A 24113-nucleotide genomic window follows, 5' to 3' on the forward strand; every position below is an offset into this window, starting at 1 on the left:
TCGATAGAGGGGGGGGGTGAATATCGATTCGCAAAACAAGAGTTTAAGCGCAGCGGAAAAAGATAAAGTAGACACAAATATTTTTACTTCGTTCGGAGCCTGTGACGACTCCTACTCGAAGGCCCGTGGTCCTTGACCACTTTCGTTGGGCAATCACTAGCAAGTCGAAATATGATTACAGAAAAAGTACAGGAGATGCTAGTAATAATTGTTAGGATCCTTCGTACGGCTAGAGAGGGGGTGTGAATAGCCGACCCCAATCTTTCGCGTTTCTTCCTACGATTCGTTAGCGCAGCGGAAAATACAAAGAAACGAAAGAGAAGAAAACCAAACCTTAACACGAGGATGTAACGAGGTTCGGAGATTAGGGCTCCTACTCCTCGGCGTGTCCGTAAGGTGGACGAGTCCAGTCAATCCGTCGGTGGATGAGTCCCCGGAGAACCGGCTAATACAATATACTCCTTGTGGGTGGAGAAACCTCGCCACAAACGTTTGCAACAGCAAACAAAGAGTACAAGAACAAAGAGTAAGCAAGAAATACAATAAGAATACACAAGCACTCTACCAATCTTGCTTTCTCGTCGACTGGAGTCCGGATGAAGCAGCAGCTTCAAAAACTCTAACAGCAGCAGCTGTTCCAGTCGGACGCGAAGCTTTGGACGAGCTCAACAAAACTCAAGCACAACAGCACTTAGCAACAGGAAGGAGGAAGAAGAGTTGTCGCACGGAAGATGCCCTCGATCCTTTTATACCGCGAAGAAGACAGTGAGAAAACTAGCCGTTGCAATGCAACGGCTAGAACCTCGATCGGTCCGCATCGATCGTGTCGCGATCGAGCTCGATCGGCTCGTGGACCGATCAGTTCGCTACCGATCGGTCCCGCATCGACAGCCGGTACGTAACCTTCGTAGCGCATTCGATCGGTCAGGACCGATCAGCTCCCCGATCGGTCCCCGCACCGATCCCGCCTCCCGCCTCTCACCGACGCAGAATCGCACTGCCTCGATCGGTCGTGAGACCGATCAGATACACCGATCGGTCGAGGGACCGATCAGAGCTTTTTCTCCGCTCGATCGCTCTGCCTCGACCGATTCTCGACGGTCACTGCACCGATCGTGGCAAACGCAGATCACCGGATCGGTCACCGACCGATCCAAACTTTCAACCCTAAACCTAAGGCTTCCACACCAACATCCGGCCAACCTGACCTGTTGGTATATCATACCTAGCATCCGGCCACCCTTGACCGCTAGCACTCTAAGTGTCCGGCCAACCTTTGACCCACTTAGACTTTTCCACACCAGGACGTCCGATCATCCCCGATCCATCCGGATTTTCCTCTTCGTGCCAAGTATCCGATCACTCTCTTGACCTACTTGACTTTCCAACACCGTAAGTCCGATCATCCCCGATCCATCTGGATTTTCCTTGCCTGGTTTCACTCACGGGACTTTCCAACCGCCTAACATCCCAGTTAGGACTTTCCCACCGCTCGCTTCACTCACCAGACTTTCCATACTGCCTAACATCCCACTAGGACTTTCCCACCGCCTCGCTTCACTCACCGGACTTTCCAACCGCCTAACATCCCGCTTAGGACTTTCCTCGTGCCAAGCTCCGCTTGGACTTTTCCAGCCAAGTCTCCATACTTGGACTTTTCCTGCAAGTCTCCATACTTGGACTTTTTAGTGCCAACCCTGCTTGGACTTTTCCCCGCCAAGTCTCCATACTTGGACTTTTTCCTGAATCAGTCAACCAGTCAACCTTGACCTACGGTTGCACCAATAATCTCCCAAACATCTATTCTTGTCCCATATCAAGAATAGAACTCTCTCACAAGGGTCAAACATCAACATGCAACTCAACTAGGTCAATCTTGACCTAATGTTGCATCAACAATCTTCCCAAGTCAAACATCAAAATACAACCCGAGTCAAGTCAACTCGAGTTTGGTCAACCAGTCAACCTTGACCCAAGGTTGCACCAACAATCTCCCCTTTTGATGTTTGACAAAACCATAATCAAGTTAGGTTAACCCGATAACCTAACTTAGGTTTTCCAACCATCTTCCAATGTCCAATGTTCTTTCCTTGAACATTCTCTGGACATTCTCCCCTTAGGTTAACCCGATAACCTAACTTGGGTTCTCCAATAATTCTCCCCCTTTTTGACACACATCAAAAAGTATTCCAATGTTCTTCCTCGAATATTCCTTGACATTCTTCCCTTAGCTTAGGTTAACCCGATAACCTAGCTTGGGTCCTCCAATAATTTTCCAATGAACACTCTCCCCTTTTTGACACACATCAAAAAGAAAAGGAGGATATCAAGGTCAAGAGTTTCTTCCTAATGAAAGTCCCATACCTTTCATTGAAACTCTTAATTTCCCCCTTGATACTAAACTCAACAACCAACTTAGTGATAATTCCATATCACTCAAGTCTTTAGGAGTAAAAACTCCCCCTAAAAGTCAACTCCCCTTGACAATTAGGTAAACACTCCCCCTAAAGGTCAACTCCCCCTTGACCATTGCACCAACAATGTCTTGGAGAGTTTCAAACCTTTAGAAATCCACAAAACCCAACTTCCAGCTGAAATTTCAGACCAACAGCTGAAAAATCAGAAATTCGGCACGCACTGATCGGTCCCCAGACCGATCAGGAACCCCATGGATCGGTCCCCAGACCGATCCACGCTTTCTGGATCGTCACTGATCGGTCACCAGACCGATCAGGCCTTCGCCAGATCGCACCAAGCTCCTGGATCTCACTGGATCGGTCCGCAGGCCGATCAGATCTTCCCTGGATCGGTCCCCGGACCGATCCAGCCACTGAAATCAGAATTTCTGATTTCCCCTTCCGGAAATTCAGAAACTCCTAATAAATTCCAGAAAATTCCAAAAATCGTGAAATTTTGAGGATACATTCCTCATAACATACACTATCATGGAAAAATAGTTTTCTATGAAAATAGTTTCTATTTTCAAATCTTGATACAAAATTCGAAAACTTTGAAATAGTTCAAAGTTAAGTCAATTTTGTATCACAATGTCCAATGATGAATGCTATCACTAGGAAAGCTTCATCAAGGTTTTTCAAATCAATTTTAAAATGCTTTTAAAACCATTTGAATTTAGGACCATAATCTTAGGGCTAGATGTACATGACTTGTACACAAGCGTTCCCTATGATCCCCATTTCTTGAATTAGGCTCATCTAGGTACAAGGACTATGCACCTTGATCCTAACTCATGATCCTAATATCTCACACACATCTAAGGTGTATCAAACCACATTCAAGTCAATTTGATGTGAGATATGGGTTTAGGTATCTTAGACTAAGGTCTCATGCATTTTCTAAACACAAATTTGATCTCAATATCAAAATGTGTTTTTCATCCTTAAATCAATTCAATTGATTATTAATGCAAGAGATGATGACATGACATAAAATGGTATCATAAATGAAAACATGTGCCAATGTCATGATGTCATGGCATAAAGTTTGAAACTAAACTAACACATGACATATAGATAACCTAAGCATTATCATATCATGACATTTCAAATGATAATAAAATAAATATGATGTCATGGCATGGCATATGGCAACCAATCATGGCAAGTTAGCACAAATAAAATACCTAAATTCCCTATCTAAGTATCCTTAGCCTTAGCTAACTTAAAACCTAACCCTAGATTGCCCATATATCCCTAAGAGAAAAACCAAAATCCCAATTATGGTATTTCTCTAGGTTTTCTTAAATTGTGCCAAATAAGATTAAAATATTCTCACTTTGGCACACTTTACTCTTCCAAGGAGTGAATGATAAAGATTATTCCATTTCATTTTCAAAGGTTCCAAAAAAACCTTGAAAATGTTCCTTGAGTGTCAATTTCCTCAAAGTTGAGTTAACTACCCTTCTTATTGGAGTTGACACTCTCTAACCCATCTATGGGGTAGAGAAAATGCTCCTAGGAACCCAATACCTATTAGAGCTCATTGGGTTCACTAAATATTCACTAGGGATAACTTCCCTAGCAACCCTCCTAATGACCCTCTTAGGCTTTGAAGCCTTGGTCATTTGGGTCTCATCAAGGTCAACTATAGGGGTGACTCCCTTGTAACCTTGGTAATGGTCTTCCTAGCCCTAGGTTTTGTTCCATAATCGAATGGAACATTGTGATAAGTGGGCTTGACCATTTGGGACTTAGGTTTGTGACCCAAACCCTTTTTGTCCTTGGACATTGGTTTTTGACCCTTAAACCCTAGAGATGACTTCTCCATGTTTTTAAGAGCCTTTTCTAAATTATCAAGTCTTGACCTCAAGACTTGATTTTCCCTCTCTAATACCTCAAGTTTTAATTTGTCATTTCTCTTGAGATATTCCTAGGCATGTGTCTAGTCTTCTTGGGATTTCTACCTAGGTTTTCCTTAATTTTAGAAGCGTTAAACCTAGGGTTGGTATTTCTAGTGTTATCCTTACCTAGGCTAACATGTTTAGCACCTAAGCACATGTGTTGATTTCTAGTGTTAACATGCTCATCATTATTTGCAATAGCAATAAAACTACTAGCATGTTTCTTATTTGAATTGCAATAGTGTGCCTTAAAAGGTACCTTAGGGTTTGCCTTAGCTCCCCCTATCGATGTGCATCCCTTGTCCTTGTGAGGTTGCCTCCTCCTTGGACATTGACTCCGATAATGTCCCCTTCGCTTGCATTGAAAGCACACCACGTGCTTCTTGCCTTTGCGTGTTGGGACTCCGGCTCCCTTGACTTTTGGTGCCGGTGGAGTCTTCCTAACCTTCCTTGGACACTTACTCTTGTAGTGCCCATGTTTCCTACACTCAAAACACATTATGTGTAATTTGCTTGAAATCACAGTGTTTGAGTTACCTAGGGTTGTGGATGGAGATGAGCTTTCTTCTTCAACCCTTCCGGAGGTGGAAACTTCTTCTTCTTGCTCCGAACTTGAGCAAGAGGAACTCTCCTCCTCTTCTTCCTTGGATGTTGAGTAGCCCTCAACTCCCAATTCGCTCCCTCCATGATGTGAGCTACTTGGCTCACTAGGCTCCTCTTCATGGCTTGAAGTGGAGCTCTCCTCATGGTACTTGGCCAAGTTATCCCACAATTCCTTGGCATTGTTGTATTTACCTATCTTACACAAAATATTAGTAGGTAATGAAAATTCAATTGTTTTAGTTACCTCATTGTTGATCATGGATTGGTGGACTTGTTCCTTCGTCCACTTGTTCTTCTCTAGAGGCTCTCCTTCTTTATCCATTGGAGGAGAAAACCCTTCTTGTACACAAAACCAGTTCAACATATTAGTCCTAAGAAAATACATCATCCTTACCTTCCAATATGTGAAGTTGTCGTTGTAGAAGGGTGGAATCGTGATGTCTTCTCCGAATTGATCCATCTCTAGCTTTGCTCCCACGGGTGTTGATCCGACGAAGAGCGTCCTCGCTCTGATACCACTTGTTAGGATCCTTTGTACGGCTAGAGAGGGGGGTGTGAATAGCCGACCCCAATCTTTCGAGTTTCTTCCTACAATTCGTTAGCGCAGCGGAAAATACAAAGAAACGAAAGAGAAGAAAATCAAACCTTAACACGAGGATGTAACGAGGTTCGGAGATTAGGGCTCCTACTCCTCGGCGTGTCCGTAAGGTGGACGAGTCCAGTCAATCCGTCGGTGGATGAGTCCCCGGAGAACCGGCTAATACAATATACTCCTTGTGGGTGGAGAAACCTCGCCACAAACGTTTGCAACAGCAAACAAAGAGTACAAGAACAAAGAGTAAGCAAGAAATACAATAAGAATACACAAGCACTCTACCAATCTTGCTTTCTCGTCGACTGGAGTCCGGATGAAGCAGCAGCTTCAAAAACTCTAACAGCAGCAGCTGTTCCAGTCGGTGAAGCTCACGCGAAGCTTTGGACGAGCTCAACAAAACTCAAGCACAGCAGCACTTAGCAACAGGAAGGAGGAAGAAGAGTTGTCGCACAGAAGATGCCCTCGATCCTTTTATACCTGCGAAGAAGACAAGAAAACTAGCCGCTGTAATGCAACGCAGAACCCCGATCGGTCCGCACCGATCAGTGTCGCGATCGAGCTCGATCGGTTCGGACCGACAGTCGCCTGATCGGTCCCTGCATCGATCAGCCAAGGTACGTAACCTTCTCGATCGGTCCTGGACCGATCAGCCATTCTCGATCGGTCCCGACCGATCCGGCTCCGCTCCCTAGCCTACTGTGATGTCTCTTGATCGGTCGGGAGACCGATCAGCATACACTGATCGGTCCGTGGACCGATCGGAGCTTTTTCTCCGCCTCGATCGCGTCTGCCTCGACCGATTCGACGGTCACTGCACCGATCGTGGCAAACGCAGATCACCGGATCGGCCACCGCACCGATCCAAACTTCTCACCCTAAACCTAAGGCTTCCACACCAACATCCGGTCAACCTTGACTGTTGGTATATCATACCTAGCATCCGGTCACTCCCTTGACCGCTAGCACTCCCCGCTAAGTGTCCGGTCAATCCTTGACCCACTTAGACTTTCCACACCGACGTCCGATCATCCCCGATCCATCTGGATTTTCCTCTTCGTGCCAAGTATCCGATCACCTCTTGACCTACTTGGACTTTCCAACACCGAAGTCCGATCATCCCCGATCCATCTGGATTTTCCCTTGCCTGGTTCACTCACCAGGACTTTCCAACCGCCTAACATCCAGCTAGGACTTTCCCTTCGCCTCGCTTCACTCACTGGGACTTTCCATCTGCCTAACACTCGCTAGGACTTTCCCACCGCCTTGGCTTCACTCACCAGACTTTCCAACCGCCTAACATCCCGCTTAGGACTTTCCTCGCCAAGCTCCTGCTTGACTTTTCCAAAGCAAGTCTCCATACTTGGACTTTTCCCGTGCCAAGTCTCCATACTTGGACTTTTTTAGTGCCAAGCTCCCTGCTTGGACTTTTCCGTTGCCAAGTCTCCATACTTGGACTTTTTCCCGAATCAGGTCAACCAGGTCAACCTTGACCTACGGTTGCACCAATAATCTCCCAAACATCTATTCTTGTCCCATATCAAGAATAGAACTCTCTCACAAGAGTCAAACATCAACATGCAACTCAACTAGGTCAATCTTGACCTAAGGTTGCATCAACAATCTTCCCAAGTCAAACATCAAAATACAACTCGAGTCAAGTCAACTCGAGTCGGGTCAACCAGGTCAACCTTGACCTAAGGTTGCACCAACAATAATAAAGCAATACCGACAAAAAGAAAATTAAACAAAAACCAGAAGAGCACTTTTGTCGGAGCGTTGTTGACGTCGCACTTGAACGTCGAGCAGCAAGATCAGCAGAAGAGTTCTCAGTCAAAGTTGATTCTGAAGCTCCTGTCTGGGGCTTCTTTTATATGCTGTTCCGGGCGCCTGGATCCCTTCCGGGCGCCTGGAGTGTGACGTAACTGCTCGAATCAAGATGCTCCACGTAGCGACGAGGTGTCTGGATAAAATTCGCCTTCCGGGCGCCCGGATCCCCTCCGGGCGCCCGGACCACCTTGTTTCAGAAAGACTCCTTTTTCCTGCAAAACAAGGTTAGTCCGAGGCAAATATATATCCTGTAACACAAATGGTTAGCACAGTTAAAGTTCAACAGATAGATAAAGAGAGTATGACTTAGATTCCGTCTTTCCGAGACCGGAATCTAGTCACGATCTCGACTTAGACATCCGAAATGGATCTAAGCCGGATCGACGCCTAATGTCCCCTTCCCGGGAACGCGTCCTCACAGTCACTCCCCTCCAGTGACTTACCTCACTTACCTGCCAGACGTCCGGTCAGCCCGTCGACCCGTCTGGACTTCTCGCCAAGCGTCCGGTCAGCCCGTCGCCAGCTATCCGGTCAGCCCGTCGACCTAGCTGGACTTCTCGCCAAACGTCCGGTCAGCCCGTCGACCCGCTTGGACTTCTCGCCAGCTATCCGGTCAGCCCGTCGACCTAGCTGGACTTTTCCTGCACACTTGATCAAAGTGTCAGACAACAACACAACTAACTTAACCTATTTGTCATTCATCAAAACCTGGGTTAGACCGTTAGTGCTACCCGCACCAACATATCTTGATAAATTTGTAATCGTCTTCATTGGTGATATACTTATCTACTCGAGAACCCCAGAAGAACATGCTGAACACCTGAATACTGTACTACAGATCCTTCAAGAGAAACAACTATATGTAAAATTCTCCAAATGCGAGTTTTGGCTTGACCGGGTAATATTTCTAGGTCATGTCATCTCCAAAGATGGAGTTATGGTGGATCCAAGTAAAATTGAAGCTGTAAATAACTGGAACCGACCAAGGAATGCCAGCGAAGTCAGGAGTTTTCTCGGACTAGCAGGTTATTACAGGAAATTTGTAGAGAATTTCTCCAAAATCGCAGCCCCTATGACAGCCCTCACCAAGAAAAATACAAAGTATGAATGGACAGAAGCTTGCGAGAAGAGTTTCGCGGAATTAAAAAGGAGACTGACCAGTACTCCGATTCTTACTCTTCCGGAAACCAACAGAGGCTTCGATATGTACAGCGATGCTTCCATTAGAAGACTTGGAGCTGTACTCATGCAAGATGGAAAAGTCATTGCCTACGCCTCTAGACAACTTAAAGAACATGAGAAGAATTATCCCATTCACGACTTAGAACTAGCAGCCGTGGTCTTCGCTCTCAAAATATGGAGACATTATTTATATGGAGCTCAGTGTAAGATTTATACCGACCATCAGAGTCTGAAATATTTTTTCACGCAAAAAGACCTGAATATGAGGCAACGCCGATGGCTTGAATTAGTTAAAGATTATGACTGCGAGATTCTTTATCACCCAGGAAAGGCGAACAAAGTGGCCGATGCACTCAGCCGAAAGTTCAGTGCCACCTGATGCAACTATTTTAAAGTTCGAGGACGAACTTTTTATGAGGTACGGGGTACTGTAATACCCACTAAACTTGTAAGATAAATATATGAATGTGGAATTTTGCCTTAGAAAAATAATAAGAAGTGGGTTGAAGCAAAAAGAAATAAAATGAAATAAAAAGAAGTGAAGGTCAAGGATTGAACCTTGAACCTCTTATATTATAATTCATAGAATTAATTAGTAGAAACCAATTGGGATAGAGAGAAGATATTGATAGCAAAGGAGGGAAACTCATGATAAAGGTAAGAGTAAAAGCTAGCCAAAAGAAAATAAGAAAAGAGCAAGAGAAAGGCAACTTGCCTTCCTCCCTTTCTCTCCCTCTTCCTCTTTGATTTTGCCGAAAACTTAAAGAGGAATTAAGGGGATTCATTCCCCCTTATTTTATCATGAATGGTGAGAATAAATAGAAAATAAAATAAATGTGAGAAAAATAGAAAATGGGTTAAGGGAGAAGGAAAGCAAAAATCAATTTTGCTACCTCTTCCCCCTTAACATAAAAGGGAGCAAGAAAAGAGAAAATTATTTTTTCTCTCATTTTCTCTCATTCATCCTCTCCCTCACCGAGAACACCACAGTCCCCTCTCCTCCATCTTCGGCCCCAAAGCCAAGTTTTTCCCTAAGAAAGCCTAAGATACAAGGAGGACTTAGCAAAGGAATCAAGGGAAAGGAACTAGAAGAAGAGGCTACTTCTTCTTCACCATACCTTAGATCCACAAGCGAAAAGGATGTAAGCTTCCCCTCACCTGTGGTACAAGGCTTTTTATGTGATTTTCGGATTTTATGAGGATTAGAAAACCTAGGAAAGAATTTAAGAAAATTCGGCTAAAGAAAGGGTTTTCAAATCTAGGAAGGTTTAAACAAGTCCTTATTTCATGATATGTTTTCTATGCTATGTAGGAAGGATTTTCTTCATATTTTTATACCTAAATGATGCTTGATCAGAGGAGTACCTAACCCTAGAATTTCGGCCAAAAATATTTTAAAGAGGTTAGAGAAAACATTGTTTAACCAAACTAGTACAAGATTTCCTCTATGAACTGTAGGATCGAAAAGAATTTAGATATCTCCACAATTGCATGATATTGTCCACTTTGGGCCTAAGCCCTCATGGTTTTGCTCTTGGGCTCTCCCCAAAAGGCCTCATGCCAATGGAGATATCTTTTCTCTTATAAACCCATGATCTTTCCCATGTGTTTCCAATATGGGACTATATTTGCAACCTTGCAACCCCAACAATTCCCTCCTCAAACAAAGGACCATAGGCTTCCCACGTCTGATCCTCGACCCACCAGGTCTTCCTGCCCCTCGGTCTACCCGACCTACTAGGACTTCCTTGCCTAGCCGCAACTAGGACTTCCTGCCCCTCGGTCCACCCGACCTACTAGGACTTTCCTTGCCTAGCCGCAACTAGGACTTTCTGCCTGGTGTCTGGTCATCTTGATCCGAACATAGGAGCCCCCACTTTCTTTGTTCGAGGTCAATATTGTACTCACATGGTTCAATCAGACCATAGCTCTTGTGCACAGTCGGTGGTTAAACCTTCTGGCAGTTCGGGCTCTGATACCACTTGTAGGATCGAAAAGAATTTAGATATCTCCACAATTGCATGATATTGTCCACTTTGGGCCTAAGCCCTCATGGTTTTGCTCTTGGGCTCTCCCCAAAAGGCCTCATGCCAATGGAGATATCTTTTCTCTTATAAACCCATGATCTTTCCCATGTGTTTCCAATATGGGACTATGTTTGCAACCTTGCAACCCCAACATGAACAACTAAGGGTCTTTTATTGATTTTCTTGCTTGAAAGTTACTTGGAACCAAAGGAAATCCATTCATATGTTTCGGCCAAGAAAAGGGCTTAGGGTTAGGTAGACCTTTAAATTTAAGTAACCATGTTTGTAAGATAGAATATAGAGTTCTCGTAAAGAATTGCATGTTGAACATTGCTAGAAATTCATGAACTCTTATTTGAGATTTTCGGCTATGATAAGATGGATAGTTTAGAAAAGCTTAAACAAAATTCTAATATGCTCAAGACCTCTGTGATATTATGATATGAAAGTTGTTTAATGCTCTTATGTTTAAATTGAGTATAGAAAATTAGTTACATGATATATGACATGTAAGAGCACAAGGGTCCTAGCTTGTTTATGAACCAACTTTGTATATGATGTTCTTAGTAATTTTTGCCATGAAACTTACTTAGGTTTTCCATGCTTTAGGCCACTTAAAACCTAGTTTAAAGATTGGTAGGTTTCGGCCATGAGGAAAAATAAAAAGAAAAAGGGAAAGAAACCTAGGAAGCCTAAGACACAATTCACATGTATGTTTATTATGCTTGTCTTTATACATGCTATGAAACTTGTATGATTTCTTATGCTTTTGGGCTATTTGAAGCAAGTTTACATACTGTTGAGTTTCGGCCAAGTAGGGTTTAAAAGACCTAGAGGCCTTAGAAATGAAACCAAATGTGTTAAAAGTGCTTCTTATGAAAATAGGATAATGTGTTGATTGTGTCACATGCTTGTATAATTTTTCCATGACCTAAATGGACCATTGTATGTTTCGGCCATGAAGGAATAGATGCCCTAGAAACCCTAGAACAAGAATTAAATATGATTATGTCACTTTATATGGAATATGATAAGTAGAAAGACAAAGTTCCCATGCTATATGTTGTTTAATGACCTAATTGAGGCTAGGGTAAGTTTCGGCCATACATGTTGTATAATGTCTTGTTATGAATTTATACATAATGTTAGTTCAAGTTCACATGCTTGTATGTTTGTTTTTAGCCTAATGAACACTTGTTAAAAGTTTGACCAAGACATACGTTAAGGGCTTGAAGGACTTAGGAACTAGCTCAATATGCTTACTATGCTATTTGGAAAAAAATGCTATAAATATGGTTTAAGGTTTCCATGCTTTCATGACATTTGGGACCTTGTTTATATACTGATAGGGTTCGGCCACATGAGTTTAAGGACTTGGAGAACTTAGAAACCAAGTTAATCATGCTTATAATGCTTCCTATGAAATTTATGTGATGATGATTTAGGTTTCACATGCTTGGAGGTTGTTTTTACCTAAATTGAGACCTAAGGGGGTTCGGCCATGATAGGAACCCAAGGGTTTAGGAAGCTTAGAACCCAAGTTAACTATGTTATCATGTTTCTTATGATAGTATAATCACATGATATACCCTTATGTTTAACCATGTATGCTTGTGATTTATACCTTTTTATGATATGATATGTGGATAGAGATATGCATGTTTTAATGATATGTTATGTGCTTAGAAATATGCAAGCTTTAATGAAATGCTATGTGCTTAGAATATGCATGCTTTTATGATATGCTATGTGAGTAGAAATATGCATGCTTTAATGATATGCTATGTACTTAGAATATGCATGTTTTTATGATATGCTATGTGTTTAAAATATGCCTACTTTTTATGACATGATGTATGCCTAAGTGATGCATACTTTTTATGATATGATGTATGCCTAAGTGATGCATACTTTTTATGATATGATGTATGCCTAAGTGATGCATACTTTTATGACATAATGTATGTCTAAGTGATGCATACTTTTATGCTATGCTATGTGACTAAATGATGCATTTTTATACATGCTATTTTACTTTGTAAGGCTTGTACCAAGGGTGGACTCCTAATCAGTCCCTAGGCCTTGCTTTGTGATCTAGGCTAAGCCTTGCTTTGTGATCTAGGCTAATAAGGGATGGGCTCCTTAGTACACCCCTAGGCCTTGCTTTGTGATCTAGGCTAAGCCTTGCTTTGTGATCTAGGCTAATAAGGGATGAACTCTTCAAGTACGCCCCTAGGCCATGCTTTGTGATCTTGACCTAGTTCCTAGTATGATTCAAGACTTGCTACCTTGGATATACTTAGGACACGCGCATCTATGTTATGTATGTATGGTACAAGCCGGGGCCCTGAATATGTTGATATTATGTTCAAGTATATATGTAAGAAGAAATGGTTTTAAAGATCATGAGACATATACATGTTTTTCGGATACATGTTTTCAAAATCATATTGTATATACCTTATGATCATGTTGTGATGATGCTATGATTTATGATATGCCATGATTGGATATGAGTATGTTATGTTTCATGCTATGCTTGATATGTCATACTACCTTATGATGATGCTATGATATGCCATGATTAGATATGAGTATGTTATGTATCATGCTATGCTTTAAGAGATGATATGCCATGACTAGTTATGATTTTGTTATGTTGCATGATATGCTTAAAGAGTATGATATGTTATGCCATGACTAGTTGAGATCATGTTATGTCGAGATATTCTTTGATCATGTGATGATTTTCGGTTTTAGTGAGTATGAAAGGAACTTACTGAGCCATGAGTGCTCATAGCTTACTTTCCTTGTACCATAGATAAAGGAAAAAGCTGGATGAGCTAAAGGAGCAGCAGGAGAGGCAAGGAGATGTGTGTGGCGGTGGCTAGACAACCAAATAAGAATCTGATTTAAGAACTTTTAAGAATTACGCTTTGGTTTCATAAATTGTAGTACTAAATGGGTGACTTGATGTTATGTTTCTATTTCTCTTGTTATCATGTTATGGAAACCATATTAGTGTAATTTGAATATGAAAACAAAAGAAAAGTTTTTATTAATCTAAGAAAAATTATTTTAAGTCTTCCGTTGTAATATGTACGTAGAGTATCGTAGCCCCGTCCCTTAGGGTTAGCAGGGAGGGCGGGCGTTACATAAAATAGAAAATGTATTTAAACAAGTATGTTCTTTGATAAATATGTACGTCTTTTGATACATTTAAATCTTTAAGTACGTCCTTTGATAAATTATCATAATTTATAAATTTTAGTTATTGACCATTCTACCATAATTTTATCCACTTTCAAGAATAACGTATTTAAAAATTGGCGAGAATACGGACAAAAAACACGTCGTCATATAGCCACCTTTCCAACTCACATCGTCATTAAATTTTTTAAAATTATCTATTAAAAAAACTTATCTCCGTCATATATTAACCTTCCCAACTCGCATTGTCCTTGAATAAAATAAATTAATAATACCAAATCCAACAAAAATCCAATCAAAATCTGTATAAACAAATCTACACCGTCTGTTCATTCCCATCTTCTCCCTTCAAAACTCCGCGACCAGGGATCATATCAGCGGCATTAGTGGTCTAACTCTAATACGTAACTTTGTATCACTTGGAAGTTGGACCAAATCCTCCGCTTTGCCTTCCCATCTCTGGTCTCTCTCTGTTTCCGCTCCTACTCCGCACAAAACCCTAGCAGCCATGGCGGACGACGGTTTCCCGGCTGCACGCCTCTTCAGTCAGGGCGTATCGTACACCTACGACGACGTCATTGTTCTTCCCGGCTATATCGACTTCCCCGCCGATGTCGTCGACCTGTCCACCCGTCTCTCCCGCCGCATCCCCCTCGCCATTCCGTGCGTCGCCTCTCCCATGGACACGGTATCCGAGTCCTCTATGGCCGTTGCCATGGCTGCCCTCGGCGGCGCCGCCATCGTCCACTGCAACGACGCCCCTTCCCGACAGGCCGCCATCATCCGCTCCGCAAAGGCCCGACGCATCCCCTTCGTCACCGACCCCGTCTTTCTCTCCCCCTCGGATTCCGTTCCCGACTTCGGGTCCGCGGCCTATGCCCTAGTCACCGAGTCGGGCGGATCCAAGTCGAAGGTTGTCGGCGTCGTCGCGAGGTCCGATTGGGAGTCTCTATCTGACAAAAACTCCTTAATAGTCCGCGAGTACATGCGTCCGGCACCGGCGTCCGTTCCCACGAGCTATGACTTCGAAAAGGTGGCGTCTTTCCTTGCCGGCGGGGGATTGGAGTGCACGCCGCTGGTGGACGAGGAGGGAGAGATTGTGGATCTGGTCACCAAGGAAGATGTCGAGAGGATCCGGGAATTTCCAAGATTAGGAGTGCCATCTCTGGGCCCGGATGGGAGGTTCCTCGTTGGCGCATCTATAGGAACTCGGGAATCGGACAAGGAGAGACTCGATCATCTCGTGAAGGCCAGGACGAACGTGGTGGTGGTGGATAGCTCGCAAGGGAACTCGATATACCAGTTAGAAATGATCAAGTATGCAAAGAATATGCACCCTGATTTGGATGTGATCGGTGGGAATGTCGTCACGATCGCGCAGGCTCAGAATCTGATCATGGCCGGAGCTGATGGATTGAGGGTGGGAATGGGATCAGGATCCATATGTACTACCCAGGAGGTCTGTGCTGTCGGAAGAGGACAGGTATCATCATCTCATCTTCATTTTGTATGGCAATTGTCTCCGAGAATGTTAACGAGGAACAAGTAGATGTTAATAAATTTGTGAACACAATAATTCGGATCGTTGTGGTGGCAAAAGCATTATTTTCAATGATGCTCAATAAAAGCTGTATTTGTTTTGACTTCAACAGGCAACCGCAGTGTACAAAGTTTCATCTTTTGCAAAGGACCATGATGTGCCGGTTATTGCTGATGGTGGAATTTCAAATTCTGGTCATATTGTGAAAGCTTTGACACTAGGAGCTTCCACTGCTATGATGGGTAGTTTTCTTGCTGGAAGCACTGAGGCTCCTGGGGTTTTTGTGGATCTGGTATGCTTTATTAAGATGGTGTCTTTTTTTTTTTTTTTGCTTATCTTGCTTGTCATTGCAACTCTTTGCCATGGGTACTATGTTGGATAGCCAAAGTAAGTTTATTCATCCATTGATGTCATTACCAACCATGTGCCAGGACAATATTCCTGGTGCCCATAATCAAGTATTGAATATGTTTTGGTTTTTACTCTACTAAATTTTTCAGCATCTTTCTCTTCTCCTTCGATACCATGTTTTGTCTCTTTAGATATTATACCTCCGATAGTAACATGACTATGATATTCCTATTCGAAGTTTACTCATTTAGTGAACGTTGTCATTCATGTGCCTGGAAATATTCCTGGTGCCCACAACCACGTTCTGGAGGTGTTCTTGGTCATTAGTCTTTTACTGTGTTACAGCTTTTTACTCTTGTCCTCCGGGCCATGTCTTGTCTCTTCAGATTCTATGCGCCAGATTGTAATGCATATGATACTCCTGTTCATGTTAGACATGTAGTACGGTCCACCAATTCATAATGAGCTGACATATTATTAAGGCAGTTTTTAACCGTAAACTTAGGTTTGGGGAAATTTATGAAATGTGTGCTTGTGGTCTCTTCAGGGAAGGATTTCATGCAACTCATTTAACCAAAAACAACAAAGAGCTCTTGGTTTGTAGCTCTAAAAACACTGTAGCTTAATAGTCCAACGTCTTGATGGATTTTTCTCTCCTCTGATGACCAACATGAGGAATTCAGATCACTTTTTGACATTTTTTTACATCACTCTAGATACTTGTATGAAAAGATTGTGCTGGCCATTCACATTTTGATTTACCTGAGTAAAAAAATAATAAAAAAAAGGTGAAACGGAGAAAAGGGATTGGTGTGAACATTCATTTTTGGACCTCAGATTTGACCAAATAATGTAGAACATATTGTTGAGCCACATGACATTTACTAGCAGGCAACATGGTAAACCAAACACTACAAATTTCATCAGGATGGGAATCAGAAATAATAGCCGAGTTTTAATCTTCTTCAGTACGTTTTAGGTTCCTAGGAGAAAAAGGTGATGAGCATTCTTGAGCTTTAGGAAGTAGTAACTAACTTACCTCATAACAAATTGTTATAATCATTGTTGAGCTACTAGATTTGAATGAACTTTGTAGCTAATTGGATTCCACCTCACGTTTGCTTGACCAGAATGGTCACCGGGTCAAGAAATATAGGGGAATGGGTTCTCTTGAAGCCATGACAAAGGGAAGTGACGCAAGGTACTTGGGTGACACACTAAAGCTTAAAGTTGCTCAGGGAGTTGTTGGTGCTGTTGCTGACAAAGGCTCCGTATTGAAGTTTATTCCCTATACGATGCAAGCTGTGAAGCAAGGTTTTCAGGATCTCGGTGCATCCTCTTTGCAATCAGCTCATGATCTGTTGCGTTCAGAGGTTTTGAGATTGGAGGTACGCTGATTTTGGATCCCAAATCTCTCTCTGTCTCTCTGCTCGTCATGAAGTCAGTAAAAAACTTGTTTTTTTCCTCACAACTAGTTATGACCATTTGAAAAAGTTGAGAGATCATGACAAAATAGGAATCTTTTGTTTGCAATGAGCTCAAAATCTTAATCTTCAGAGTGACATACTAAACAGTTTTAACAAGCACTCTTTTGTCTATATGCACAAACATCATGAATGGTGACTATGAGTGCACAATTGAATTCTAGAACTTGGCAGTAGATCTGTTTATTTTTCATAATTATCTTGTTCAATGCATATTTAAGTTAAAGCCAAGTTTGTGGACATCTTGTTCTCCAGGTTCGAACAGGAGCAGCACAGGTAGAGGGAGGCATTCATGGATTGGTTTCATACGAGAAGAAATTCTTTTAAGAACGTGTGAGAGTTTCTTAGACATTTAGTGATGTAATTCTGAGGCGGATTACACTGTCATCTTCCACTCGAGTGTTGCTCTTCTATCTTCTTTTGAATTATGATTGTACTTGGAATACAGATAATTTAATACTCTTTGCAACAACTGGCGCTGATTGAGTTCATTACCTGATTAGTTGGATAACTGAGTTTTGGTGGCCCTTGCTCTGGATGCTATTAGCAAGGAGTGGAGATTGGATTCATGGGACCTCACTATAGATTTGACTTTCGGTTCGTTTGCCGAGTCCAATGAATTAAAAGTTGCGAGCAAAGGAAAGAAAGATGATGATCCGTCACGCACTGGTGTTATTTAATTGGACTGGCTGTGTTTGTCACATCAAGTTTCAAGGCAACATTTAGCCTTATTGATTGGGTAATGGATAATGAATGGGTCACTAAAATTCTATCTGCACTTTTCACTTGAGGATTTAGCACTAACTGCCCGCTACACTTATCTCTTTGGTAGAATTCAGATTCAGATGATGAACACTACCCTGATTCGTAATTGATGCGTCAGTTCGATCAGATGACTTGCGGCTGGCTACCTTTGAATGACCTATCCACTTTAGTTGAGCTTCCCACCCAAAGTTGACGTGTCAAGTCCAGTGAGACCAGACGACTTTTAGCTGACATTCGACCAACCTCTCTTTTTGAGTGTTTCTTTTCTAAATTGTACCGTAGTTTCAATAATAAGAATCCCAATCATAAGTTTACAGGGTAGAAGACTAATACATGCAGCAAACGTAGAATATACCTTAGCATTGTAAATAACCAAATCCTTTAAATTGGTTACTGCAATTGTAGAGTAATACAGAACACGACGACACCATTGAGCATAATCTTACAACTCCACAATTGAGCATGAACAAGTGAGCTGCTACTGATCTTCAGCAAAAATGTTCGACATTACTAGTTTACAGGGTAGAAGACTATCGAGTAACCAGTCGCTCAGCAGCTAATCTAGAGTAGAGGGCAGTGTGGAGCTGCTCCTGTGTGTAAATCTGGCTCGACATCTTCACTGTAACTTGTTGGATCATGAGGTCCTTCACCACAGACACACTGGCGTAATGCACTTCGAGGTCGAGTTCTTTTAGCGTTGCCATAAGCCTTGCAGCTGGATGGTTCGTTTTAAGGCACTGTAATCTGATCATGGCTTCCAATCCGAGTATCTTCACTTCGATCTCGACAGAGAGACACCGGCTGCCGCCGGCATTCATAATCTTATGGCCGTCGTCTTTTCCCCCCGGCGGCGGCCGTGTAGGTGGGGATTCACGTTCCCTTCTGAGGGCTTCGATCTGTGTTTGCAATTCCTCCTTGTCGGCTTCCAAAGCTGGGAGCTTTGCTCGGAGTTCATTGATGTAGGAGACCGCATCTCCGAGGAGGGAGGCCTTGTCCATCTTGGACACGTTGGGGACTACTGCTCGGAGAGCGTAGAACCTTTGGTTGAGCTTCTCGCGGCGCTGCCGCTCTGCTTCCACGTGGTTCAGAGGCTCCTCTCGGCCATTGGCGGGCTTGCGTCCGCGCTTCCTCGGCCGCTTCTCCAGTTCCGCCGCCCGACTGCTGTCCACTTCGCGAACCGATGCCTCGAGGTCGGATTGATCGGAGTTGGGGTCGTTGAGGACTCCGCCGGCAGCTGTGGCCGCGGAAGACGACTTCAATTGGCCATCGGACGATGGTCTCGCGGGAGCTGAAGCGAAAGAAACCAAGCCCTCATCGTTGTGGCTCGCCTTGGATGTCTCCCCCGTGGACCTGTTGTTGTTCTTGTCGTCCGCCAAGGCGTCAGCCTGGCGGTGAGAGAAGAGGTTTCCGGCGGGAGGGGCTGGCGAAGGGTTCCTCTTGCCACTGGAGAAATCGAGGATGTCGCCGGACTCCGGCTTGAATGAGTGAGTGTGAACGGCGCCATTGGAGAAAGTGTACTCTTTGGAGGAGAATGGCGGGGTCTGGGTCTGAATCTTTTGGATCTGGATCGAAGAAGTAGGGTTTTCGACAAGGGTAAGCGAGCTAGGGTTGCTCTCGAACGGAATTAGGGATTTTGTGAGGGAGATAGAGGGAGTTGCAGAAAGAGGGGAGACGGAGTCCTTCACCTCGGCGATGGAGGGGTCTGTGAACCAGAGTAATGGATCTGCCTCGCCCTTGTCGACCGCGGCAGGATTCGCCTCCGGGGATTCCGTCGCGAGCCAGGATGCAGCTGTGCCGGTCTCGACGGAGGGACAGTCGGTGGAGCTGAAATTGAAGAGGTTGTGGATCTTGCCTATGATCTCCGGTCTCTGGGGGATCACGTCGGTGGATCCCAGCTCGAGCACGCCGGACCCAACGAAGGTGCAGACCATGGTCTGGATGCCGAGCATCTGAGCCTGTCGGGGGCGCTCGCACGGCAACGCGGCCATACGGTCGGCGCCGGCGACCCAATATGGAGCGCCTGTATAGAAGGCCTGGCCGGGGAGGTCGGTGCCGTCGACGAAGGACTGGGTCATCGAAACCAGAAAGAACCACTCGGTGTCCGTGACTTCCTCGTCGACAGCCTCGTCCGCTCCGCCGCCGGAGATCAGCGAATTGAGCTCCCGCAGGACGCGTTTGCGGTTCTCCCGCTCGGCGGAGCTAACGGTGGGCTGCCTCCGCTTGTCGTCCTCGCACCCACGGTAGTAGCCTTCGCCCCAGATGAGAAAGGACGCGCCGGTGGCCGCGTCGAAGGACGACTGCCAGAAGATGCCGTACGTCCATCCTTCCCGCGCGCCCTCGATCAGCGCCTGCAGCCGCTGCTGGAGGGTGTCCTGGTTGAAGAAGGCAGAAGAGGGGGGCGGAGTGGGAGGGGGAGTGATCGGATGGGGAGGACCGGGAGCGTCCGCCGTCACCCAGGGGGAGGAGGATTGAAGGTCGGAGGCGGCGGGCATGAAGGCCTTCATCATAGAGTCGCTGTCGTCGGCCCAAAGGTTCATCCTTTATACTTCTTCAACTTATTATTGTAGGTGTGTCGATGGCCCACGTCCGGCGTCGTCTTCGCATGAAGCGGACGCTGGCGGCGGCGGCTGAGCAAGTGGATGAAGACGACGTGAAGAAGGGGGCGGGTGAAGTCGTGAAGACAACCCAAAGCTAGAGAGAGAGAGAGATTGTCACGCAATTGAAGAGGAGAGAAATGGGCCAGTGGATGGGTCCATCTCCAATTTGGTTCGTCGGTTCACCTGGGGCCGGTTTGGTTCGGGTTGAGCCGCCCTTTACAGCTCATTAAAACCTGTTGTCTTTCTGTTTATTATATTGAACTTTTTTAAATATGTAAACATCATTTTACCTAAAAAAACTTCCTTCCAAACCAGTTAAGCTAATTTATAAATAAATTTAGTTCACAGTATTATTATTATTATTATTATTATAAAAATAACAATAATATTTCAAAAAACTGTTTAAATCGTCAATTTAATATAAAATATTTGAAAATTAATTGTAGTTTTCCAAATTAACAAAAAATAAAAGTGCAATTTATTTACAAAATAATTTGTTGCCAAATTATTCGTCAAATTAAATTATTCAGGATTAAAAAATTGTAATATGTTATAATTAAGCTATTTGAAACTCAGTCATGAAAAATAGGGATTAATGATTTTTATCATGCAAACTGATTAATAAATTAGTTCGAACCTCAAAATTTGATATAGAATAAGATTAGATTTATTTAATAAAAATAAATTATAAAATAATTAATAATCAGATTATTATTTTCTATGTTATGAACCCATCCTAATTTGCTAAGCACTTTCACATATTAAAGTTCAAATATTTTGACCGCTTTTAAATATCTTAGAATATTAATACTCTTATATGTTTTATTTATTTTTTAAAAAAAATGACCGTAAATCAATTTATATTATTTTTTAGTTTAAAAATTGGCCATTATAATCTTCTAAATATCCTAAACCTAAATAGAACATTAATAGACGTAACAAATGGCAATCCTCTCCTTTCATCAATTCAGGCAGTACATTGTTTAACAATATCGTTGGTCACTATTAAAAAAAGGTTTATGCCCTAGACACTCATTATTTATGTTTTCCTAATTTCTTCGCGCGCAGCATATCAATCGACGTTTTTTAATTTTTTTTATTAGTTTTTAAATTTAAAAATAATTAAAAAATTTCTTTATGATTTTATTTTTAGGGTTCAGGCTTTGGTTGTAGTATTAAAAATTTTTTTTTTTAGATTTTACCTATAGGGTTTAGGTTTTCCAATTAAATTATAGTGTTTAGTTTAAAAAAAACATTAAAATAAAATTAATTTAAGTATTTATTGAGTATTGTAATATGTTAAGGAGATATATTAATGTATTAGAAATTTATATAAAAAAATGTAAAATTTTTTAATTATTTTTTAATTTAAAAACTAATAAAAAAAAATTAAAAAACGCCGATTGATATGCTGCGCGCGCTGTGCAGGCGCACAGCATATCCCTCTTTTAAAATAATCGATCCAAAATATAAAAGATAAATGCTAGTTTTTACGAATGATTTTATATCATTTTGATTTTAATTTTTTGAATGATAATATGACTAAAATAATATTCCATCAGACAAATAAAATGATTGAGACTATAAGACATTTATTACATTTAAAATGAATATAATTTAATTATGATCGAGAGTGTAGAAATTAAAATATAATTTTTATAATGTGTAACAATTATCGAATACTTTCTACCTGTCGTAAAAACTAATTAATAGTTTTTATAGCACTGAATTCAGGGATATCTTTAGATTAAGGGTGCTGTTCATTTTTCTAGAATCATTTGACTTTTTATTTTTAATACAATGAGATGTTAATATGATGTTTTCTGTTAAGTTGAGACATTATTTTAATTTTTGTTCATAATATTTTTAAAATATAAATATTATTTTTTAATAATAATAATAATAATAATATATTTTAATAATTTTAAATTTAAAAGAGTGCATTTTCATAAATATTGATGATCGTTATGGGCGGGTTTGAATTGATGCATTTGTTTCAGACGCAACGTAACTCCTCCGAAGTGAAGAATAGATTCGTTCGTCATTGCTGATGGCGCTCGTTTTCTCTCAGGTCGTTATTTCAAGATTAACAACATTCGATGGCACCTGCTCCCAACATTACACTCCAGTTGTAAAGTAAATTGTCTTTTTGCCTATAACAAAAATGATTAATTAAGTTAGATAACGTTGAGTCTGGATGGTCGATCCGGCCAATGAAAATTTTTCATCGACTACTAAGGTAAATTGAAAAGTGCTGATAGTCCAGAAGTCCAACATCATTTAGTTGTGTATCTCATTTAAAAAAAAAAATTTTATAAATTCATAAGTACATGGATGACAACCTAAATGTCGTGCCGAAGGATTTCTTTTTGCCTACCAATTTCATTTCATGCGTGCATGTTTAATTTCTTTTTTTTTTCCTTGCCTTTTGTCTTAAAATCTGGAATGATCGATTTAATTCTATTAAAACTTTTTTATTAGTTTATAAAATCATAATTTTATAAGGCAAGATTGATTTGGAGTCAATATTGGATTGGTTGAATCATATGTTACTATAAACCTTTGAATTATATATATATATATATATATTAATTAGTAATTTAATAACAATTCTACCATAATGATACTCAATAATATTTATATTTTTTATATAAAAAATTAAAAAGTATAAAATTTTTACTAATACAATAACAATAATCGTATCAACCTCAAGAATATTTCCTTAGTTCATAAGATAATTTAAAAACCAACAAAGCAGCTGATTTAACTAAAACTATTGAAACATTTGATTCGAATACAAATGTCAGAAACAATCTTTCGAGGCATATTTATTCAGTAGAATACTAGAGATAATCTAAACTATAATAGTCCAAAAGATAATAATAAAAAATAAAAATCTTTTGGACCTCCAAAAAAATATTTTTTAAATTTAAAAATAAGGAGTTAGAGGTTTTACTCAGTAATTAATTGTAGATCTTTGGGCATGCTTTGATTTGATATATTATAAGTTTCGTGATTTAATTTGAGTCAAAAGTTATTATTGGATTGGAAAGACGCTAGAGAGAGTGAATAATATTCGTCGAAAATCACGAGTTAAAACGAGTTATGCAGCGAAATAAAGAAAACAAAAAAGAACTAGCTAGAAGGAAAAAGATAAATACACACTAACACAAGTAATTTTTTGCTTGATTAGGAGTTTTCAACAACTCCTACTTCAAGGTCCGCACTCATCTTAGTTTTACTAAACTAGAATAAAAAAAAGGATAGATGCATAGACTCAATGAAAGCTATCCTAACGAATAAAGTTGACTACGTTTCGTTGGTAGTTGGAATCCATGTATCAAAATTACAGAAAATATGTTCCTATATACCTAATACATACATATACATACTGACATATCAAATCAAACGATGAATCATGACCCGAATCCATTATATTATATGAATAATTATAATATGAAAAATTTAGAATTAGAGTTATTGTGAATCTAGTCCAATGGAAGTCGAGTGCTTTCGTTAGACAATCCAATAATAGTTTGAAAAGGTATAATAATAAAGTACAAGAACTATAT

The 24113-nt window shown here is 41.5% G+C and overlaps 2 protein-coding genes across 2 annotated transcripts; one reads left to right on the top strand and one right to left on the bottom strand.

Moving 5' to 3' along the window:
• Positions 1-14123: 14123 nt before the first annotated feature.
• LOC121986811 (inosine-5'-monophosphate dehydrogenase-like) lies at positions 14124-17670 on the top strand (the record flags this gene model as incomplete). Its single annotated transcript, XM_042540748.1, has 4 exons — positions 14124-15287; positions 15457-15636; positions 16826-17083; positions 17435-17670. Coding segments are annotated over 4 exons (1674 nt in total), but the record flags the coding sequence as incomplete, so codon positions are not given.
• Positions 17671-18306: 636 nt separating this feature from the next.
• Positions 18307-20652, bottom strand: LOC121984839 (transcription factor MYC2-like). Its single transcript, XM_042537984.1, has 2 exons — positions 19630-20652; positions 18307-19506 (listed from the first exon to the last, which is right to left on the bottom strand). Exons 1-2 carry the CDS (start codon positions 20479-20481, stop codon positions 18475-18477), a joined length of 1884 nt encoding a protein of 627 aa, XP_042393918.1. The 5' UTR covers positions 20482-20652; the 3' UTR covers positions 18307-18474.
• Between the last annotated feature and the right edge of the window lie 3461 nt (positions 20653-24113).

The sequence above is a fragment of the Zingiber officinale genome, chromosome 5B (assembly GCF_018446385.1).
Source record: "Zingiber officinale cultivar Zhangliang chromosome 5B, Zo_v1.1, whole genome shotgun sequence".
Lineage (NCBI taxonomy): Eukaryota > Viridiplantae > Streptophyta > Magnoliopsida > Zingiberales > Zingiberaceae > Zingiber > Zingiber officinale.